General features: G+C 37.0%; 1 protein-coding gene across 1 annotated transcript in view; it reads right to left on the reverse strand.

Annotated features, from left to right (window-relative positions):
* LOC102862797 (uncharacterized protein KIAA0825-like) overlaps positions 1-19,083 on the reverse strand; it is a 327,391-nt gene that overhangs the window by 304,217 nt on the left and 4,091 nt on the right. The window contains exons 2-4 of the mRNA XM_006885388.1: positions 17,721-17,880; positions 9,382-9,540; positions 7,528-7,622 (exon numbers count right to left, since the gene is read on the reverse strand). Of these exons, the coding sequence (XP_006885450.1) occupies positions 7,528-7,622; positions 9,382-9,540; positions 17,721-17,880 (414 nt within the window). The remainder of the gene's footprint in view (positions 1-7,527; positions 7,623-9,381; positions 9,541-17,720; positions 17,881-19,083) is intronic.

The raw sequence follows: 19,083 nt of genomic DNA on the forward strand, positions 1-19,083 counted from the left end.
GTCCCTTCCCCCCACCCCTAGTACACTTCTCTATGCAACCTTAATTCTGGATTCCTGTGCTAACCATAATACCCAATCATATATCACTTCTAATCTGTTCTTTCCCTCATCTGTTTTAAGATGATTTAGAAATTCAGATGGAATAGAGTTCAAGATTATATTTTAATTCTTGTGGACTTACTTTCATTTTCTTTGGGCTCAGTTGGCACTTGCGTGTGCGTCATGGATAGTGTGACTTACAGTCTGCCCTGGCCTCATTCTGACTGCTGATAATGAGCTTCTCCAATGATTCTTACAACAGATATACAATCAGTCAATCTGATTCCTATGCAGCCCATCAGGTGAGGTCCATGTGTAAAGTCACTGTGCCTTTTACAAAAGGTATTTGCAATGAATAAATGACTGAAAATATAGAATTCGATCATTCTATTTCTACCCTCATTTCTATCATCAAGCCTATATTTTCCAAAAATTATTCCTTCTCTATTGTTTCCAACTTTTGCATTCCAGTTACCGATTATCATTAATGTATCTTGACTGCATGTTTTGTCATTTCTGACAACAAAATTTGGTAAATATTTTCAATTCCTCTTAGGCTCTAGATGTACAAGGGTATATCTGAATAATAGTCATATTAACCAATCTTCCTTGTATGCATATGGATAGTGCCCTATTACAATATTGTATTTCAGCATAGTACTTGAAATTGACTTTTTGACTATGAATGCAACACCATTGTTCATTTATTTTTCATTTCCAGCATAGTATATCATATGAATATCTGATTCAAAGTGGCCAAAGCTAGTCCTTCTCATCTCACTAATGCCTCGTATGTCAATGTCCATATATTACATTTCATTTTTCACAATTTCTAGTTCTCCAACATTCAAGTTATGTTGCAACATTCTATGTCCCAATTATTAAACAATGTTTGCCATTATTTTTCATCATTTCGACTTCCTTCTAATCTGGGCTCTATCACTACTTTTATATTACTATCTGTGTTCTTCTGTTGTTCATAGTGTTTTCAGAGGCCTATTATTTAAGAAGTGGAGGGCCAACCCTGATTTTTAGTCTGTCTTAATATGGGGCTCTATTAAAACTTGTCTACCACGGGTAACCCTTGTGGCATATATCAGTGGCATAGTTTTCAGTATCACAGCAATCTCCAAGTTATTCAGCTGTAGGGAAGTTCATATAAGATTTATGTCAAAGTGCTAAACATAACATAAAGGACATTAACTATACAAGTATCAGGAAAACAACTCTTTTTTTGTCATTGTATTTGACTCATGTACCAAGTCACTGTTAATGGTGGTGATAGGGACACTGAGTTACTGTTGACCCATAGAGACCACATGTAACAGAAGAGAATGGCTCCATAGGGGATTTTAGGTACATATGATATTGGACTACTAACTAAAGGATCAGCAGTCTGAATCCAATGAGGCCACCATGGAAAAAAGGTGGGCAATCTCTTCTGTGATTTACAGCCTCAGAAAATGAACAGAGGGTTACTTGACATCAAACTCAATTTGCCAGCAGTGGTTTTAATCTTTATAGGAGCTAATCATCAGGTCTTTTTCCTGCAGAGCCGCTGCATGGGTTCAAACTGCCCATCTTTTGGTTAGCAGCCAGGTACCTAACTGTCATGTCATTCCAGCTTCTTCCCAAACCACTAACCCCTAGTAATTCTGAGGCGCTAATGTTAATTTACATGTGTTAAATATGTTAGTCAATATCTATGCAGAAAACATGCTGTTTTAGGGCTTCAGATTGGAAGTAAGCCCACTTGAAAAAAAAAACAACAAAACACCACACACAAAAAAACCCAGTAATTATGGGTAAAGCATTAAGCCTGAGGTCTTTTGATGGAGATAGGAGGAAAGTGTAAGAAAGAAACAGGATCATGGGGCCAACCCCCCCCCCTCCCGAAGTCTCTGACTTAAATGATATAGCATATGTAATGAAGGTAATGGCTTAGAGGTGTGCACTCATAAAATCCGCTTCCCTCTTTTCTCAAATCCACCTCTCCAGAACCAGGCAGCCTGCTGCTGCCCCAGGAATTTACTGCCATGCACAACTATAAACATTGTGCTAATGGGAACACTGCCTGAGAATGGTCATTTGAGAGTACAATGTGCGCAGTTTGAGGCCAAAGTCAATATTTTCTACTCTGTACACTCTATAGGGCACTCATCTTATAGAAGGCAAAGGTACTTTAATAATTATTATTATTAAAAGTAAACAATCAACTACACAGATCAATGGCTCTTTTAAGCCTGTTTTCTAGTCTCTGTTTGCTCTCAGATGTATGGTTATTGTGCACCTGGAAAGGCCCCAAAGTGATAGCCAGAAATCTGCCACCACCACCCCTTCTGCTGTTCCTGCCATCATATTTAATTGTGTTTGCTCAACTCGAAGCCAAACTCATATGCAGTATATTTAGATGGTTAAAATAGCATAGCACTGCACTATACTCAGAGATGATTCTCAGTACCACAATTCTTAGGAATTATTCTGAAATAAACAAGGTAAAGAGAAAAGAAGCCATATAAATTTGTTCCAGTGACAAAGCAAACAATATCAAAGTGGCAATCTGGAGACTCGCCACGAATGAAGGGATGGAGTGTTTCTTTTTGTAAACCCACTTGCAAAAGCAATCACCTTCTCATTTGGTATTCTGGATTTATTTTAATATGAGAAAGAAAGAAAGAAACCAAGAGTAAGAAACTGTGCAGGGTATGGTTATTACTTAAAAAGATCAATGTACAACCGTTGTACTTACTCTCATAGAGCTTTAGAGGTAAAGGTGTAGAACTGATATATACATTGATTTTCTGAACCTCCAAGGAGTCTTTCTTTTCAACAATAGTGAACTGCCTAAGTTGAAAGGCATATGTCATTTCTATATGTTCAGGATCTCCTTTTGAAGGGTTCACTTCTTGCATCATTTTTCAATTACCTTGAAAATAATTTCTTATTTGTTTGCAAAGGCTTGGCAGGACACTTAAGTTACTAACTCTACTTTGAGTTTTTCTACTTGCATTTTTAATATCATTTAACAGATTCAAATACTGTCATAAAAATCCCTGGTGATACAACATTTAAGCACTTGACTACTAACTGAAAGGCTGATGGTTCCAACCCTCCCAGCAGCATCATGGAGAGAGATTTAGCTATCTGTTTCCTGAAAGAAACCCCTAGGGATAGTTCTACCCTGTCACATGAGACTTCTACAACTGGATTCTAATCCAAAGAACTCGGCAACCTCACTCCAATGCCATAGTTACTGAGTTGAAATTTCATGGAATTGAACTAAGGATACCTTTGAAGTATATAATATCCATAGTAAATTGATGATTTATTGAAACTCAATACATTTCTTGAAGTCTCAGCTCATCACTGTTGAGTAAGAATCTACTCAAAGCTGACTTTCTAGCATGTTTCAGAGCCTGTAAATATCACACAGGAAAAGACTGAAATTTCTCCCATGGAATTGGTGATGGATTTGAACCAAGAGAGAGGTGCAATTTTGGGGCTAACAGTACAACTCCCTATGGATTATGCCACCAGGGCCCCTAAAGATATCCTCAGTACTATACTGCTCCTTTTTCATGTGTTCGAGCTTGTGCCTCAAGTCCCCTCTACAAGCCCTCCTCCTTGATCATCTTCCCACTGTTTGTGTCTTTCAGGCCTTTGGGCTCACTGCTGGTCTATGACCTGACCCTTGTTCTGACCCTCAGCATGGGTGTAGGCCTAGAATCCACATAGCTTTGGCAGTCTGATTGCATAGTTACTTGCACAGCCAGTTCTCTGATCTTAATAGCCTTTTCAATTGCCTTAACTGGCCAAATACTAATACTGCTGTTAAATACTAGTGTTACTTACTTTACTAAGTTCATATTGTGTTTTTAGGGTTCATTAACCCTTACATACCCTTTAACATTCTTGGTTGGTCCAACAATCTCATGAATAAAATACTTAGCTGCTGCTATTATTATTATTCTTCTTTTAAAGATGAAAAATGGCAAATTCAAGAAGTGAGATAACTTTTGTAAGAGAAGCTCACTGAAGTATTGGTCTGAGAACCCAGGAATCTTGGCTGTCCAGCTCCCTCCTGTTTTGGGTGTGAAGAGATCTAGTTCACTTCAGACATATTTTCTTTTAGAGGAAAAAATACATAAATATTCTTTTTATTATATTGAAGCTTAAGACTAGGTTGTTGTTGTTGTTGTTAGGTGCTGTCGAGACGTAGATGACTCATTGTGACCCTACGAACAAAAGACCTGAGCACTGTTCTAGAGTTTCCAGAGGCAAGCCATTTAGGAAGTGGATACTGCTCCTGCTTTCAAGCTTGTTTTAATCAGGAAACCCCACCGAACACTGTCCACCATGGGTAACCATTATCATATTTGACATATCAGTGTCACAGAGTTTAGCATCACAACAAACCTGAGTTACCTCTGTACAGCAATGCACAGACCAGTGCTATACGACCTAGAAGAATGTTTGACAAAAATACTTTTTGAATCAGGCTTAAGGGCAGCAGATTAAAATCACTCACCTTGGGCTAGGTACAAAGGAATTTAATAGATGAATAAAAGTATTTCATTTTCCTGACCTTTCCTCTTATCTGCCTATTTAAGTTCCTTTCTCAAACATTATGTCCTCAGAAAACATTCTCCCCCCATGTGTACAATATACCACAGTTTGGAGATCACATTCATTACTTATAATAGGAATTGACTCATAGCTGATCCTCCAGTAAGCTTTTGAGAAAATATAAATCGCTCAGGAGGAGAGTGCACATCCTTTCCCTCAGACCTGCGGGCAGATTTGAACCACCAAAGAACCACCATTATTGGGTTACCAGCAACACTCTCTATGGACTGAATTGCCAGAGCTCCCTTAGTGCTGCAGCTTACCATTACAGCAGAACTGTGACCCATAGCCAACTCTCCAGCTGACCTAGAGAATGTAAATCACACAGGAGGAGACTGCCCATCTTTCTACTCGGGAGTAGCTGGCAGATTCAAACCATGCATCTTTGAGTGGGAAGTATGATTCCTTACCCAAAAAACCCATCTGACCAATAAACGAGGTACAAAAAGAAGCACGTAGCCAGTGTAATAAGTGAGTTCTGGCATGAGAAACACCATAGCGTCAACTACCACGCATAGAGATCCTGTGAACAAGTCTGAGCTCCGCCCAATCCCGTACCATCCTCATAGTCTCTGTATGCTTGAGTCCAATGCTGCAGCCATCGTGTCAATGTCTCTTTTACTGACCTTCCACTCGTTCCAGCACAGTATCTTTTCCCTAGGACTAGCCTTTACCAACAACATGCCCAAACCATGCACGACATGGTTATAGGCAAGAAATACTACTTTTCAGGTGTATAATTGACATATATAACTCTCACTCCAGAAGCCTTATGTTCTATGGTCTCATTTTCAAATATGGGTCTTTTACATAACCATGCTGTTAAAAAAAAAATCCAAAGCTCTAAAACAAGCAAACAAACAAACAAAAACAAAAATACAGAAACCCCAACCCCAAATCACAAAAACCCTGGAAGTTTCAGGTTAAGTCCAAATAAAAAGAGCCTCTTGGAGAAAACAACAGAAACAATTTTCTTACCAATTCATTATTAATCACGTTTCATAAGACCAACATTCTTAAAATAAAAGGGAAAGTCCTAGAAGAGATTAAAAACTCTCAGGTGTCTTTTATCCTTCTAAGGTAGATCAATTATGTTCATTGTAGCTTGTGGTGTGTGGTAGTTTAGAGCAGAATGCCTCTCATACCATTCTTTTAAAAATCTAAGGTTCTTATTAAGATGAGATTCCAGCAGTTTCTATTAAAAATTTATGACCTTTTTCCAAGAAAACAGTTTTGACCTGTTATTTCTCACTACATCTGTGAAAACTTCTTTCCCTACTCACTGCTACACACAGTACTCTCAGGGAAGAGACTAACCGCTTGTGGCCTGCCAAAGTATATCTAAAGTTGTTAAACAAAAATAAAAATATGCATTCTTGTTTAAAACAAAAATTCACTTAAGAATGAATATTAAACTAAGTAAATTGTAATAAATTTTGAAGGCTGTGCCACAATCTTTCTTGTCCCTAGAGTACCATTTAGTAGACTGGAAGCAGTAATATACAGTTGAAAAATACAGTAAAATACAGTTAATCTACACAAACTCAAACCTTTCCAAATAGTAGAAAAAGGTTACTTACCTTTGTCAGTTGTTTCCAGATGGGTCTCTGGTAATGTGTGAGCATCATGAACTCTTAAGTTCACCACAGGGCCTGGCTTCCTCTCTACTGTGCCCACCTTCTACCCCCACCCCTCTTCAAATGGCCTTGGGAGAAGAGAGGAACTTATCTGAGGTCTTGGGTACATTCTGGACTGCTGCATACCAGGTGCTAAGCTTGCTCGGGGCAAGTCTCTATTCTTGGTGTGGAAGCTTCAGACTACTAAGTCCCACTCATGATGAGTGCATGAGTTTCATTCAGGGGTGAAATACGAAGAAGCCCATTGTGACCGTATATCCAAATCATAGCTTTTATTGGCAATTTAGCTGTTTTATTCTCTACTCCACCCCTAATCTTGATTGGGGAAATCCTGCAATCTCTATGTTTCCTAATATGCACCCCAATTTCTCAAGGATAATTTGACAATTCTACTATGTCATTGTCATTATGGTCTGTTAGGAAAAATGGCACCCTACTTTTTTGCACAAAGAAATGGCAATCCATTCTACATCACAAAGATGATATATAAGACTTCCCACCCCCATATTCAGTTATAAGCAAACACGCAATAGTCACACATATACTTATTTGAAAATATGAAATTTGTTAGGGAAATCCAATTTTTAAAATGCAAACTTTAAAATTCTTTACTGAAAATTTCAGAGGTACAAAAAATGTTAATTGATCTAAAATGTGAAGAAAATGTTACTCTTTGGAGCAAAACAAATTACATATGTGAGCATCTCGACTGAAATTAGATTTTAATTTTATTGGGTTGCCCTGTGGTGCCAAAATAACTGGCTGAAAAGTGAAAAATTTAATCATGACAGTTTTACTTATATGTTTCCCCTGACTAGACACTAACTGATTTGGCTTGGCATTTTGTATACACTCATTAAATTGTTTGTAAACAAAGGTATACTATTATAATGACATTCAAGCCTTTAACTTTTAGTGTTTACAGTACCTAACTATTACATAGGCAAAGTCAAACGTATTTGAAACTCAGCCTAAAATCAACTGAGTTCATCTCAGAAACGAATTTAACTGTCCCCTACAGATGCTTACTCTAGAAAAAGAGCATTTAGAAAGGATATTTGATATACCATGGACCATTCTTTTCAGAAGCAAGAAAAGACAGGAAGGAAAAGAAAAGATATTATCCTTCTGGTATAATGTTTTCACTTCTCTTAAAAATATGCTGGGGAAATATGTATACAACCTTTCTCTCCCACCAGACCCTCAAGATCCCCAATCTTATTACCTGTTTTTGAACAGTGTACCGAAGGTCATTTTATCCAGTCTCAGGTAATTTGGCAGCAAGTTTGACCAATTCCAGTTCCATTTTGTGATGACTGACTGTTGATAAATGGGAAGATGCTATTGTTGGTTATTAATCAGAGTTAATACGATCAGTAAATTAAAGCTCCAGCTGTGATAGACTAACTATGAAGGAGGGGGGTCCAGAACAAGGACTTAGACAGATAACATCAATCATGTCCACAGAAGAAGATTTTATTCCAATAAGACAGCAATTAATTTATAAATCCATTTGGGGATGTAGTCATTATTTATAAAAATATAAATCAATTTTCCGAGTCGTTATTCTTCCAAGTATTAATGACATTTGCCCAAAAAAGTTACTCTGAAAGAATGACTCTGTGGAAAACTAAGTGACAACTTTTCCCATATTTACAGCAATTTAGTGGTTTTTAGCACCTGGATGTGGATTAAAGAACAAACTTGGAAGCATTAAATCTTAAATTACAAGACACTGCTTTATTAAAGTTTGATATTAGTGTTATCCCTTTTGGTGAAGAAATGCATTAAAGCAAAGATTACAAGGACTTGTAAATAGAAAAAACAGAGATGATTTTTTTCCCCTTGTAATAGACAATTTCACAACCAAGGAGAAAAATTACTGTGAAAAATAAGCTCATAATTCAGAACTCAATAAAACATGCCATTTATTTAAATGAAGTAAGGATAATTGAACAGCTACAATGATTATTTATGGTTTGGAGCAATCTAATATATAATACAGGAAAGCAGCCAATAAACTCAAACTTATAAAAGCTATTTGGTTTTAAAGCATTATAGATGCTTATGCTCCTTAAAATGAAATAGTTTTGATAAGAAGGGTCTAGACAGATGTTTAAAATCCGACAAGAACTATCCCCTGTCACCTGCTGATTAATTGAGCACTACAATCCTGTCAGACAGCAGGAGAATTCTGCCCTGGGTTGTCAGCATTTGAAGGTCTTATTCTACTACAGTATTGATGAGTGTAGACTAGAGCTGTAACAGGCATGGTAAAAATATTATCTGCATCCCGAATTAGGCCATTGTTTTAATTTTTATTTTCGTCAGAGCTCTAGGTCAGGTAATCCTTCTCTTCTGTCCTGTTAGTTCAGCTTGGCTGTCAAGAACCGTTTGGAAAAAGCTGGCCAAAGAATGGACAAAACAAAAACAACTTGACATGGCAAGTCCTTTGGCAGAAATATGATCTTTTAAAATAACTATTAAGACAATAGCACGATCAAATATTGGAAAAATGTGTCATGTTTATCATAGTGATCTTATAGCAGATATCGTGACTTTAATAATGTTAGCAAATTCATCATAAATGAAAGAATTTGTGTCTCTAGGACTATGAAAAGCAAATTTACTCCACATTGCTTAAGATAAAAATTCAATGCCTTCTTCATAAATAATTTGAAAGTAAACCATTTACTATTTGACCTGACATATTCTTGAAGGCTGCAAGGTATTTTAATGGTATACCTATTAGAGATGGGAAAGCAGTGATCCAGGAGGAGGAAAGATGGTTCAAAATGCCTCGTTTCTCAGAGATTCCATAGACATAGCCTAACAGATGTTTCTTCTGCCCGCGGTAAACTGACCTGGTCAAAGGTTAAGTTTTACACACCAAACCAATGAATCAGTTTGACAAATTAAAAGACAGTAAAAGAACTTTCTCAAAGTCAGTTTGTGCAGATCATGCAAATAAAGACAAGGACGCAGCTAAGCAAAAAGCTTTTGGGTAAAGGCAAAAAATCTTTTTCTTGTGTAAAGAACCACACATATAAATTACATTTGCCATCTAATATTCACATACCTGATCAAGCATGTTTTCACTAAACACCTTATGCACATGGAAAGGGTTAAAGGCAGAAGGCTGAGCTTCCACTCGCCTCAAGGTCATCTTTAAAGGTCGGATCGGTAATGGCTTTTCCTCTGAACTACTCATTGAAAACAGCTGTTCTTTCAAATATTCCTTCAAGGAGAAAAAAAAATTACAAGTCTTGATGACGATGAGTATATGTTCTCTCTAAAAATAAACGAATCAATATCCAAATGTCCCCTTTCACCATTTTCTAGGTTCCAGTGTATGACTTGCCTTGAGATAGAAGACATTTTAAGAAGATGCACAACAGAGTTTATACCTATGTACACAGCAGCCTTGTAATAAACCCATCAAAAACAGATTTACTTAACACAGAATATAGATGAGAAGATCATTTAACAAACTCTAGTGGGACTAATGTACGCTCTAGTCTTCAGACTTTTTTTTAAAAAAATTGATTCATATGCAAACATGCCTGGTTATCAAGATGTTTGTTAATTCGAGTATATGTTTACTCCTAGTACAAGACTGCTCACTCATTCATTAAGTTCACTTGCCAGCTATTCCAGGCTCAGCGGAGCACTGCTGGGTGCTGTCAATTCACTTCTGGCTCATAGGAATCCCGTGGAACAGAGCAGAACTGCCACAGAGTTTTCTTCATTGTAATCTTTATACAAGAAGATCACTAGCATTTTCTCCATAAATATTTCAGTTAGAAACAGAATGCTTTACTGTTGCACCACTAAGATTTTCTGTGATTGGTCTCATTTGCTGAAACTTAATTACAATGTTCCTCAAACTCTATTTCCATATTGTGCACTGAAAAGCATTAAGGTTAATAGAAGCTCAAAATGTGCATTTCTGCTCTTTCAACTGCCAGTGAAGATTTGGGCAAAAGAGTTAATCTACTACACGATACTTCATTTTCCATCCATAAGTAAATAGAGTGGACAATCCTAATCTCTTGATAGGACTCTTTCTGGGATGACAACAGATTAAAACAACAACAACAAATCACCCCTAAGTAATCAATTGGTTATTATTCATAGGCAAGTCACTTAAAAATTAAGTAATATATTTTTATCCTTTATATATATATTTTTACCACTGTATACTTTTTTAAGCAAGGTCAGGGTCAGGATTAAAGGCATAAACTTGGTCTAGCTGACTCAGTATCATTTGGGAATTTGTTTAAAAAGCATAATCTAATCACCCCTAAGTAATCAATTGGTTATTATTCATAGGCAAGTCACTTAAAAATTAAGTAATATATTTTTATCCTTTATATATATATTTTTACCACTGTATACTTTTTTAAGCAAGGTCAGGGTCAGGATAAAAGGCATAAACTTGGTCTAGCTGACTCAGTATCATTTGGGAATTTGTTTAAAAAGCATAATCTAATGAATGCCTCACCTGATGTTTGACAAGGTTTTCCAGGGTATTGGTAAGCACATGAAAGTTTGAAAATATCTAGTCCAGCATAAGGAAGAAAGGCCTGGTGATCTATTTTTAAAAATGAATCAATCAAGTCTTGTGTTTATGTTGTAGTTGTTCTTAGGTGCCATCAAGTTAAGTAGGATTCGCAGAGACCAAATGAACCACAGAACTGAACCCTGTCCTGTTCTGTATAATCCTAATCATTTCTGACACACTTTAACTCACTGCAACAGTCACTGTGTCAATCTGTCTCATTAAGGGTCTTCCTCTCTTTTGACTCTCCATCTTTCCAAGCATGATGCCCCTCTCCAAGTAATAGCCTCTGCTAGAAATATGCCCAGAGTATGTGAGACGAAGTTTTGTCATCTCTGCCTCCCAGAAGTACTCTGACTACACCTTCTCCAAAATATGTTTGGGTTTTTGGCAATCCATGGATATTCAGTACTCTTCTTCAACACCACAGTTCAAAGGCATTCATTCTTCTCTCATCCTCATTCTTTGTCCAGTTTTCAGAAGCATAGCAAGTGATTGAAAAGACCATGGCTTGAATCAGGAGGACCCTAGTCTTCAAACTGACATCCCTCCTCCTCAGCAATTTGGAGGTCCCCGACTGAGATTTTCTCAATGCATTATGTCTCCTGATGCTGCTGGTGCCAAATGTGTTGATTATGGATCCAAGTAAGATGAAGACATTGAGAATTTCAATCTTTTCCCCATCTATCATGATGTTGCTTGTTGGCCCAATGATGAGAAGTATTGTTTTCTTGATTTAGATATGTCATTCATATTGAAAGATGTATTCTTTGAACATTTTCACTAAGCACTTCCAAGTCCTCACTTTCAGCAAGGAAGATTATAGTAGCTGCATAACACAAAAGATTGAGATGTCATCCAATCCTGAGGCCACATTCCTCTTCATAGAGTCCATCGTCTCAAATTTTCTGTTCAGCACGCAGACGGAATAGGTTCAGAGAAAGGACACAACTCTGACACATGGGGTTTTTTTTGTTTTTTTCATTTTAAACCATGTAATGTTCCCTTGCTCTGTTCACACCGCACCTCTTGGTTTACTCTTTTCAGAGTCAGACTTTTCAATCAGGAATTACACGAGGGTGAGAAGTAGTGTCAGGCCAAGAAGTGTCACCTCTGACTGCTTTTCCCTGAGCCTCTCTAACTTAATGAATAGAGAGTGCATGCTATCCTCACTGATCAAAGCAACTTGCAAATCCTGAAGATCTCAAATCTGAAGAAACCAGCACGTAAGTTAACAAGGATGATAGTAATGCCTTACATTTTCTATTGGTTTGCTTATCAGGTTTGTATACATTATGTGTCACATTATTCTTGATTCATATTGTGTTTTATACAATCATTCCCACGTATTATGTTTTAGAAAATTTATCACCATTGGACCTTGTCCATCAATACCTTGTCCTTTCAGGTCCCAGCCAGATCTTTCCCATTTCCTGCGCTCCCTCCCTCCACCCACCAGGGTTGCACAATTTGGTAGTAATTTCTTAAATCTACTGGTTGTCCAACCAAAGCTCTTTAGAAAAATGGATCCTGTAGAGCCTACCACACACATGTAGCACCTCTTACTGACTATCATTACAGCCATCAGAAAAGAACTTTAGGTTCAGAATCAGATATTGAATAGGAACAAAATTTTTCACTATCATAATTTATGTAGGTAAAACCCCTCCTTCCCCCTAACCCCAATAATACTCTTTTGTCTTTGTTATTGGGTGTTGCCTAGATCAAACTCATAGTGACCTCAGTGAAAAACTAGAACTTTCCATGGAGTATTCTTGGTTGCAACTTCACAAGAGCAGTTCTTTCTCCTTTGCTGCTATTGGATTTAAACTTCCAATCTTACGGTTAACAGCTAAATGCATAACTGTTGTACCACCAAGGCTTCTTAATTTCCCCTTACAAGATGTATTTAGATTTCCTTTGTCTCTATCATTCAAGATGCTGTTTTCTCCTCATTGTTGACCTCTCTGCTATATTAGCACTCATCACTAGCAACTATGACTGTTTCAGTAACTAGATCTTCTTAGGTACCTTAACATGGGCTTGAACCTCTAACCTTTTATTTAGGAGCCAAGCACTTATCTGTGTCCACTACTTAGGGAAGCCTTGTTAATGGATACTTGTTTTAGGATTATTGAGTTGGTTCTGACTCATAGAAATTGTATACACAACAGAACAGATCACTATGTCATCCTCATAATCACTGTTATACTGAAGCCCATTGTTTCAGTCATTGTGTCAATTCATTTCACTGAGAGTCTTCTTTTTACTCAGTTTTCTACTTTTCTAAGCACAAGTTTCCTTTCTCAGGGACTAGTTCCTCTAGAGTTAACGAGTCTATAGCATGTGAGACTAAGTTTTGAATATTTACTCCAAAGGTGAGTTCTAGCTGTACTTCCTCCAAGAGAGATTTGTTTGTTCTTTTAACAGTCCACAATATTTTTAATATTCTTTTCAACACTCCAATTAAAAGCCACCCATTCTTTGGTTTTCCTTATTCACTGTTAAACTTTTCTATATTCATGAAATGAATGAAAATATAATGAGTTAGACCAGACATACCTACAAAGTGACATCTGTGATTTTCAAACACTTTAAAGAGATCTTTTGCAGCAGATTTTCCCAATGTAGAATTTTATTTGTTTTCTTGACTGCTGTTTCCATGGCCTTGATGGTGGATCCAAATAAAATGAAATTCTTGACATCTTCAATTTTTCTCCTTTTATCATCAGCTTGCTTATTGGTCTAGTAACAGGGAATTCTATTTTCTTCATGTAGTGGTGTCCACTACACTGAAGACCACAGACTTTGTGTTACAAGTAAGTCCTTTTCACTTTCAGTAAGCAAGTTTGTGTCTTCTGCATAAAGGAAGCTGTTGATGAGTCGGCCTACGATTCTAGTGTTTATTCTTCATTTAGTCGAGTTTCTTGGATTATTTGCTAAGAATACAAACCGAGTATGTTTGATAAAGGAATACTACTCTGACACATATCTTTCCTGACTGTAAATCATACATTATTTCTTTGGTTATCAGAGGGGACCTTGCTGATATTTGAAACACTGCTAGCATAGGTTCAAATATCACAGCAACACAGAAGGGACTTCATTAAGATAACCTGTTAGATGAGTGGTAACTTCTGACACTACCCTTCTTGAAAGCTCTAGACTCCTTTCATATAGCATGACTTTAAATAGATTTCTTTTTCTTTATCTGGCATATTTCTTGAGTTAGCTTCTATTCTTTACACCATCCCTCTGCAGTTACTTCAAAGTTCATGTCTCTATTCAATGTTTGCCTACTTGTGTCAACAGAAGAGTTCCACACACTCATGAACCCAACTACCACCGTCACGGAGGACCACCAAGTCCAAAATCACAGCCTTTCTCACCTGGGCAAACATCTACAATTGCCAATTGGGCATTATGCTTGAACATATTGCCTTTGTCTCAAAGATTTTTTTAAACCCATTCCCCCTCATAACTTCTCTGTTTCTATCAATAATATCCTTTTTTTTTCCGCATTCAGGCTTGCACCAAAAATGCTTCTGTATTTAAGTGACATTTTGAAATAAAGACTCATAGCAGTATTCATCAACTAAGCCAAATTGCAGTACTTTTTCATGTACAAAGACATGCCTCACAGTATCCAGAAAAGCAGCAAGTACTATAGTAGTCACTAGGCTAGGGGTTCTGGTAGCACAATGGACCGCATATTTGCACTGCTAACTAAAAGGCTGCAGCTCTCTGGTAATAAGACTCCACTAGCAACAGCTCATTGGGAGAGAGATAGCAGTCTCCTTCCTAACACAATGTATACAAATTTTGTATGCAAAATAAGTATATAAAATTTTAGAAAAATTTACAAGCTTATGAACCAAATAAAGGACTGCTTAGAGTTGTAACTGACTCAACAGCAATGAGTTGAGTCATTTGGTGACCCGCACATTGTTAATTAGGTCTATTGCCTCTGTGTGTTTGTGTATATGCTTTTACATAGTCACCCGACAAAAATGTCATTATTTTCTTTGGATTTAGCCTAACCTTACGTTATGTTTCTTAACATTTACAGTTCCTGTATTTTGCTTGGCTCAGTAAACCATCAGCTACTTAGCTTAACAACACATTCAATAGATATAGTCAGTGGTTTGTGTTGTTAGGTTCCATAGTTGAGTAGAATGCCCCTATGAACAACAGATCTGAGCCCCGTCCTATCCTGTGCCATATTCATAGTCTCTGACACACTTGAGTTCATTGCTGCAGTCATTGTATGAATACATCTCATCAGGGTCCTTCCTCTCTTTTGCTGCTCGTCTACTTTTCCAAGTATAAAGTCCTTCTCCAAGCAATAACCTCTCTTAGCAATATGCCAAAGTATGTGAGACAAAACTGTGTCATCTTTGCCTCCTAAGTGGATTCTGGCTACACCCTTTCCTGGACATATCTGTTTGTTCTTCAGGTAGTCCATGGAATATTTACTACTCTTCTCCAACACTACTGTTCCAAGCATCAATTCTTTTCTCATCCTTATTCTTTGCCCAGTTTTCAGATGCATAGCAAGTGGCTGAAAAGACCATGGCCTGCCTGAATCAAGCACACTTTGGTCTTCAAACTGACATCACTGCTCTTCAGTAATTTGGAAGGGTCTCTGACAGTGGACTTGCCTGATGTAATATGATTCTTGATCTCTTGACTGCTGGCACCAAGGATGCTGACTGTGGTTTCGAGTAAGATGAAATCGTTGAGCGCTTCAATCTCTTCTGCATCTGTCATGATGTTGCTTATTGGTCTAGTGGTAAGGATTTTTGTCTTCTTGATGTTGAGATGCAATCCACATTAAAGGCTGTAGTCTCTGATCTTCTGCAGAAAATGTTTCAAATCCTCACTTTTAGCAAGTAAAATTCTGCCTAATACAGGTTGTTGATGAATCTTCCTCTGATCCTGATCATAGAGTCAAGGTTTTTTAATTATTTTCTCAGTATATCTTTAACAGGTATGGGAAAAGGATACAACCCTGACACACAACTTTCCCAGTTTTAAACCAGGCAGTGTTTCCTTGCTCTGTTTGGACAACAACTTCTTGGTCTACATATAGGTTTCATATCAGCATAAGTGTGAGTTCCGAGATTCCCATTCTACTCAATGTTAGTCATAAATTTTTTTGTGACTCACACATTCAAATGCTTTTGCATAGTCAATAAAACACAAATAGACATTCAGTGATAGTCTAGGGGGGAAACTTTGAGTTAATATGGTGGTTGAGTAGTCAGAGTCTTACCTATACCAGATCTATGTGAGCATAATAGCACAGCTGTTGATAAGCCTTGCCTCCATGAGTTCTAAGAGGATAAGAATAGCCTTGGATTCTCATCATCTAGCAAATGGCTAGTGTCTGCCACAATGGGCTCTAATGTGTCAGGAAGTGTGAGGATGACACAGGATATGACAGGGCTCAGATCTGTTGTTCACAGAGTAACTATGGGCTCTTCTCGAATTGATGATAACTAACAACAGTAGCTTTATTCTCAGTATTAGTGGTCATTGATCTTGTATTAAAGACTTCTTTATTTTTTTTTTAGACTTCTTTAAATGGTATCAATTCCATTGGATAATAATGACTGCCAAACTGTATCAGTCATTACTATCCTCCAAACTCATGTAATCACCCTTACCTGAGAACCCAAGGGCAATCAGCTATACTTGCTCATCACTAGTCACCAGTGTTATTTTGTCTAATCTGGGTAGCCAGTTAGGCATACCAGTGATGCACAGGACTCTACAATGTGAAACTTTCAGCCAGGCAAGGGGACATCCTGTATTCTTCACATAGGAAACTCAAAGTACGTATGAGGAATCATTAGCAAGAGTGACTGTTACAGACTGAGCTCTAGTGACTTACAGACAGGTTCATTTCTCACAGCTACAAATTTCTCACATCCTTCTCACAGGCTATCATTGAATACCCTACTATGTCAACTTCTACCTGTTCATATATTGCTTGACTGAGTCTATGAACACCTGAAATAAGATGGACTTGACACAATGTGCAGAAATGTAAAAGTGAGGAGATTTCCATAACTGAGTTATAAAATGCTATGGTAGAATTTCATTCACTATGGTTTTTAAGACCTACCTTATGGGGGGGAAATGATATCTTTATCCTATACATTTTTATTATTCAAATATACATTTATGTGTCTGAAAATATATGTACCCAAATAAGATGTATACAATAAATTTAAAAATCTGATTACGTTTTAAAACTTGTGTTATTTCCAGTAACTATTTTATACTTTTTTGCTTATGCATAATGTAGGTTAGAGGCTTAGCCCAGCAGAGAGGTGGAAAAGCCTAACACTGGTTCTAATCAGTGTTGTGTATTAGTGAATTTTCTTGGGTTAATTTATTTGTTCCTGAATATGTATCAATATTCTTCTGAAGTTTCTTGTTCATTACATAAGTAATCTCCAAGTTCATCAACACATGTCTCCAGGAGAAAGGTTACATCTTTATTCAGAAAATTCTTCAATTCATAAACACCAGATTTGAACATCAGCTTAATGGTCAAAACACACAATTTCCAAACTACACCTCCAGTCTACACAATTCAGAATTGAACTGAGTTTATGAGCCGTGTTATTGTTTAAATCATATAAATAAAACCTACATTGTTTCAGAGAAGCTTTCTCGAACAAATGCAGAGCAGCCGGGGCTGAATAGATTCTATTAATAATGCAATATTGAGTTTGGTATTGACTTTAAGAAGTATTATCACCTCCTTGACTAACCCTTAGCTGCCAGCAGACGCTGCCTCAGGCCAGTACACACCTAATTGCTCGGTAAAAAGGCCGTTTCCCTACCTCATTGAGCTGCATGATGTGATAAATTTGCCTCAGGTACTCGCTGCCACCTGGTTTGTGGCAGATATCCAGGACCATCGTGTTTATTTTCTGCTCAGTCAGTTCAAGAGCAATATCTCCTTCTTCTAAAACGGTGCTTTCCTCTATTGTCATAAACGCACTAATACAAAGAAAGCATATGAATATCAGCAGTGAAGAAATGTAAAGACAGAAAATAATCAGAGAGATTGAGTGTGGAGAGTCAATGGAAATCTCATATTCAAAGCACCCATAAAAATTTCACTCAGATAGGTTAAGCCTTCCGAAACTGCTGCTGTGCGCGTTAACAGTACCTTAGAATTAAGCACCTGAAAGCATTTTAAAAAATTGAATAGTTTCCTTTAAAACATTTCTTTATTGCATTTATACTCCTATCTATAAAACATTTTCCCATTACTGCAATTGTTGAAATTGCTATAATCATGGGACGAAAACAAAACATTTCTTTTTAAGAACATGTAAGAAATAATTTGTATTTTCGCTTTGAGGATAAAAAGTATCTTTGATGCCAGAAATAGCTTTGGTATTCTGTCTTTTGTAAATGCCTCTTTACACCTGTGGTGGAACATATTAAAGACTAATTAAAGTGTCAAAAGGGGGAGCCCATTATGCTAAATATAGGCACTAAGCTTACCAATGAGTATTTTAAATTGGCCTTTTGACACTTGTTGCCTTTTTTAAAACATATGCCCTCTCTCCTGTTCTCTGTAACAGATACTTAGCAAAAGTTATTACCCTGATTATTCTTCCAGAAAAAGGATCAACTGTCAAGTGTTACCAAGAAGGTACAAGTTACAATTCTGAAACACTTCTCTTTTAAGAACTCATATGCTTGCTACTAATTTTAAAAATTACTTACATGGTAATAATGGATGACAAAAAGTTTTTAAAAAATTTAAACTATACCAGACCCCCCTCACCTCAAATCATGGTATTCAACTTCCATCATACACATCCCACACTAATTTTCTTATTAGAATTGCTATTGAGATCATGTTAGGCTTTGCAATTTAAGTATTCTCAAGAAAACTCGTGGTTTTCCAGTTTCCCAGACTAAATGAAATTTACTGTGGTGTAATCAGCTGTATACTGCAGTTCATTACTGAAATTTTGCCATGATTATAAAATTAGTTCTGCTAAGAGTCAGTGCCATTGACCTGAAGACTGAACCAAATGATACCCAGCTGCTTGACGTTAACTTTGATATTGCTTCCACATGTAGCCTCAAAATATCCTTAAAAAGGGGGGGGGGACTAAAAGATTATATAAGTCTTGTTAAAATTGAAAGCAAATACTACTCTGTTTTAGAGGTATTCATAAGTTA

This window comes from Elephantulus edwardii, unplaced genomic scaffold (genome assembly GCF_000299155.1).
Source record: "Elephantulus edwardii isolate Elephantulus edwardi_28Jun2011 unplaced genomic scaffold, EleEdw1.0 scaffold00043, whole genome shotgun sequence".
Classification (NCBI taxonomy): Eukaryota; Metazoa; Chordata; class Mammalia; order Macroscelidea; family Macroscelididae; genus Elephantulus; species Elephantulus edwardii.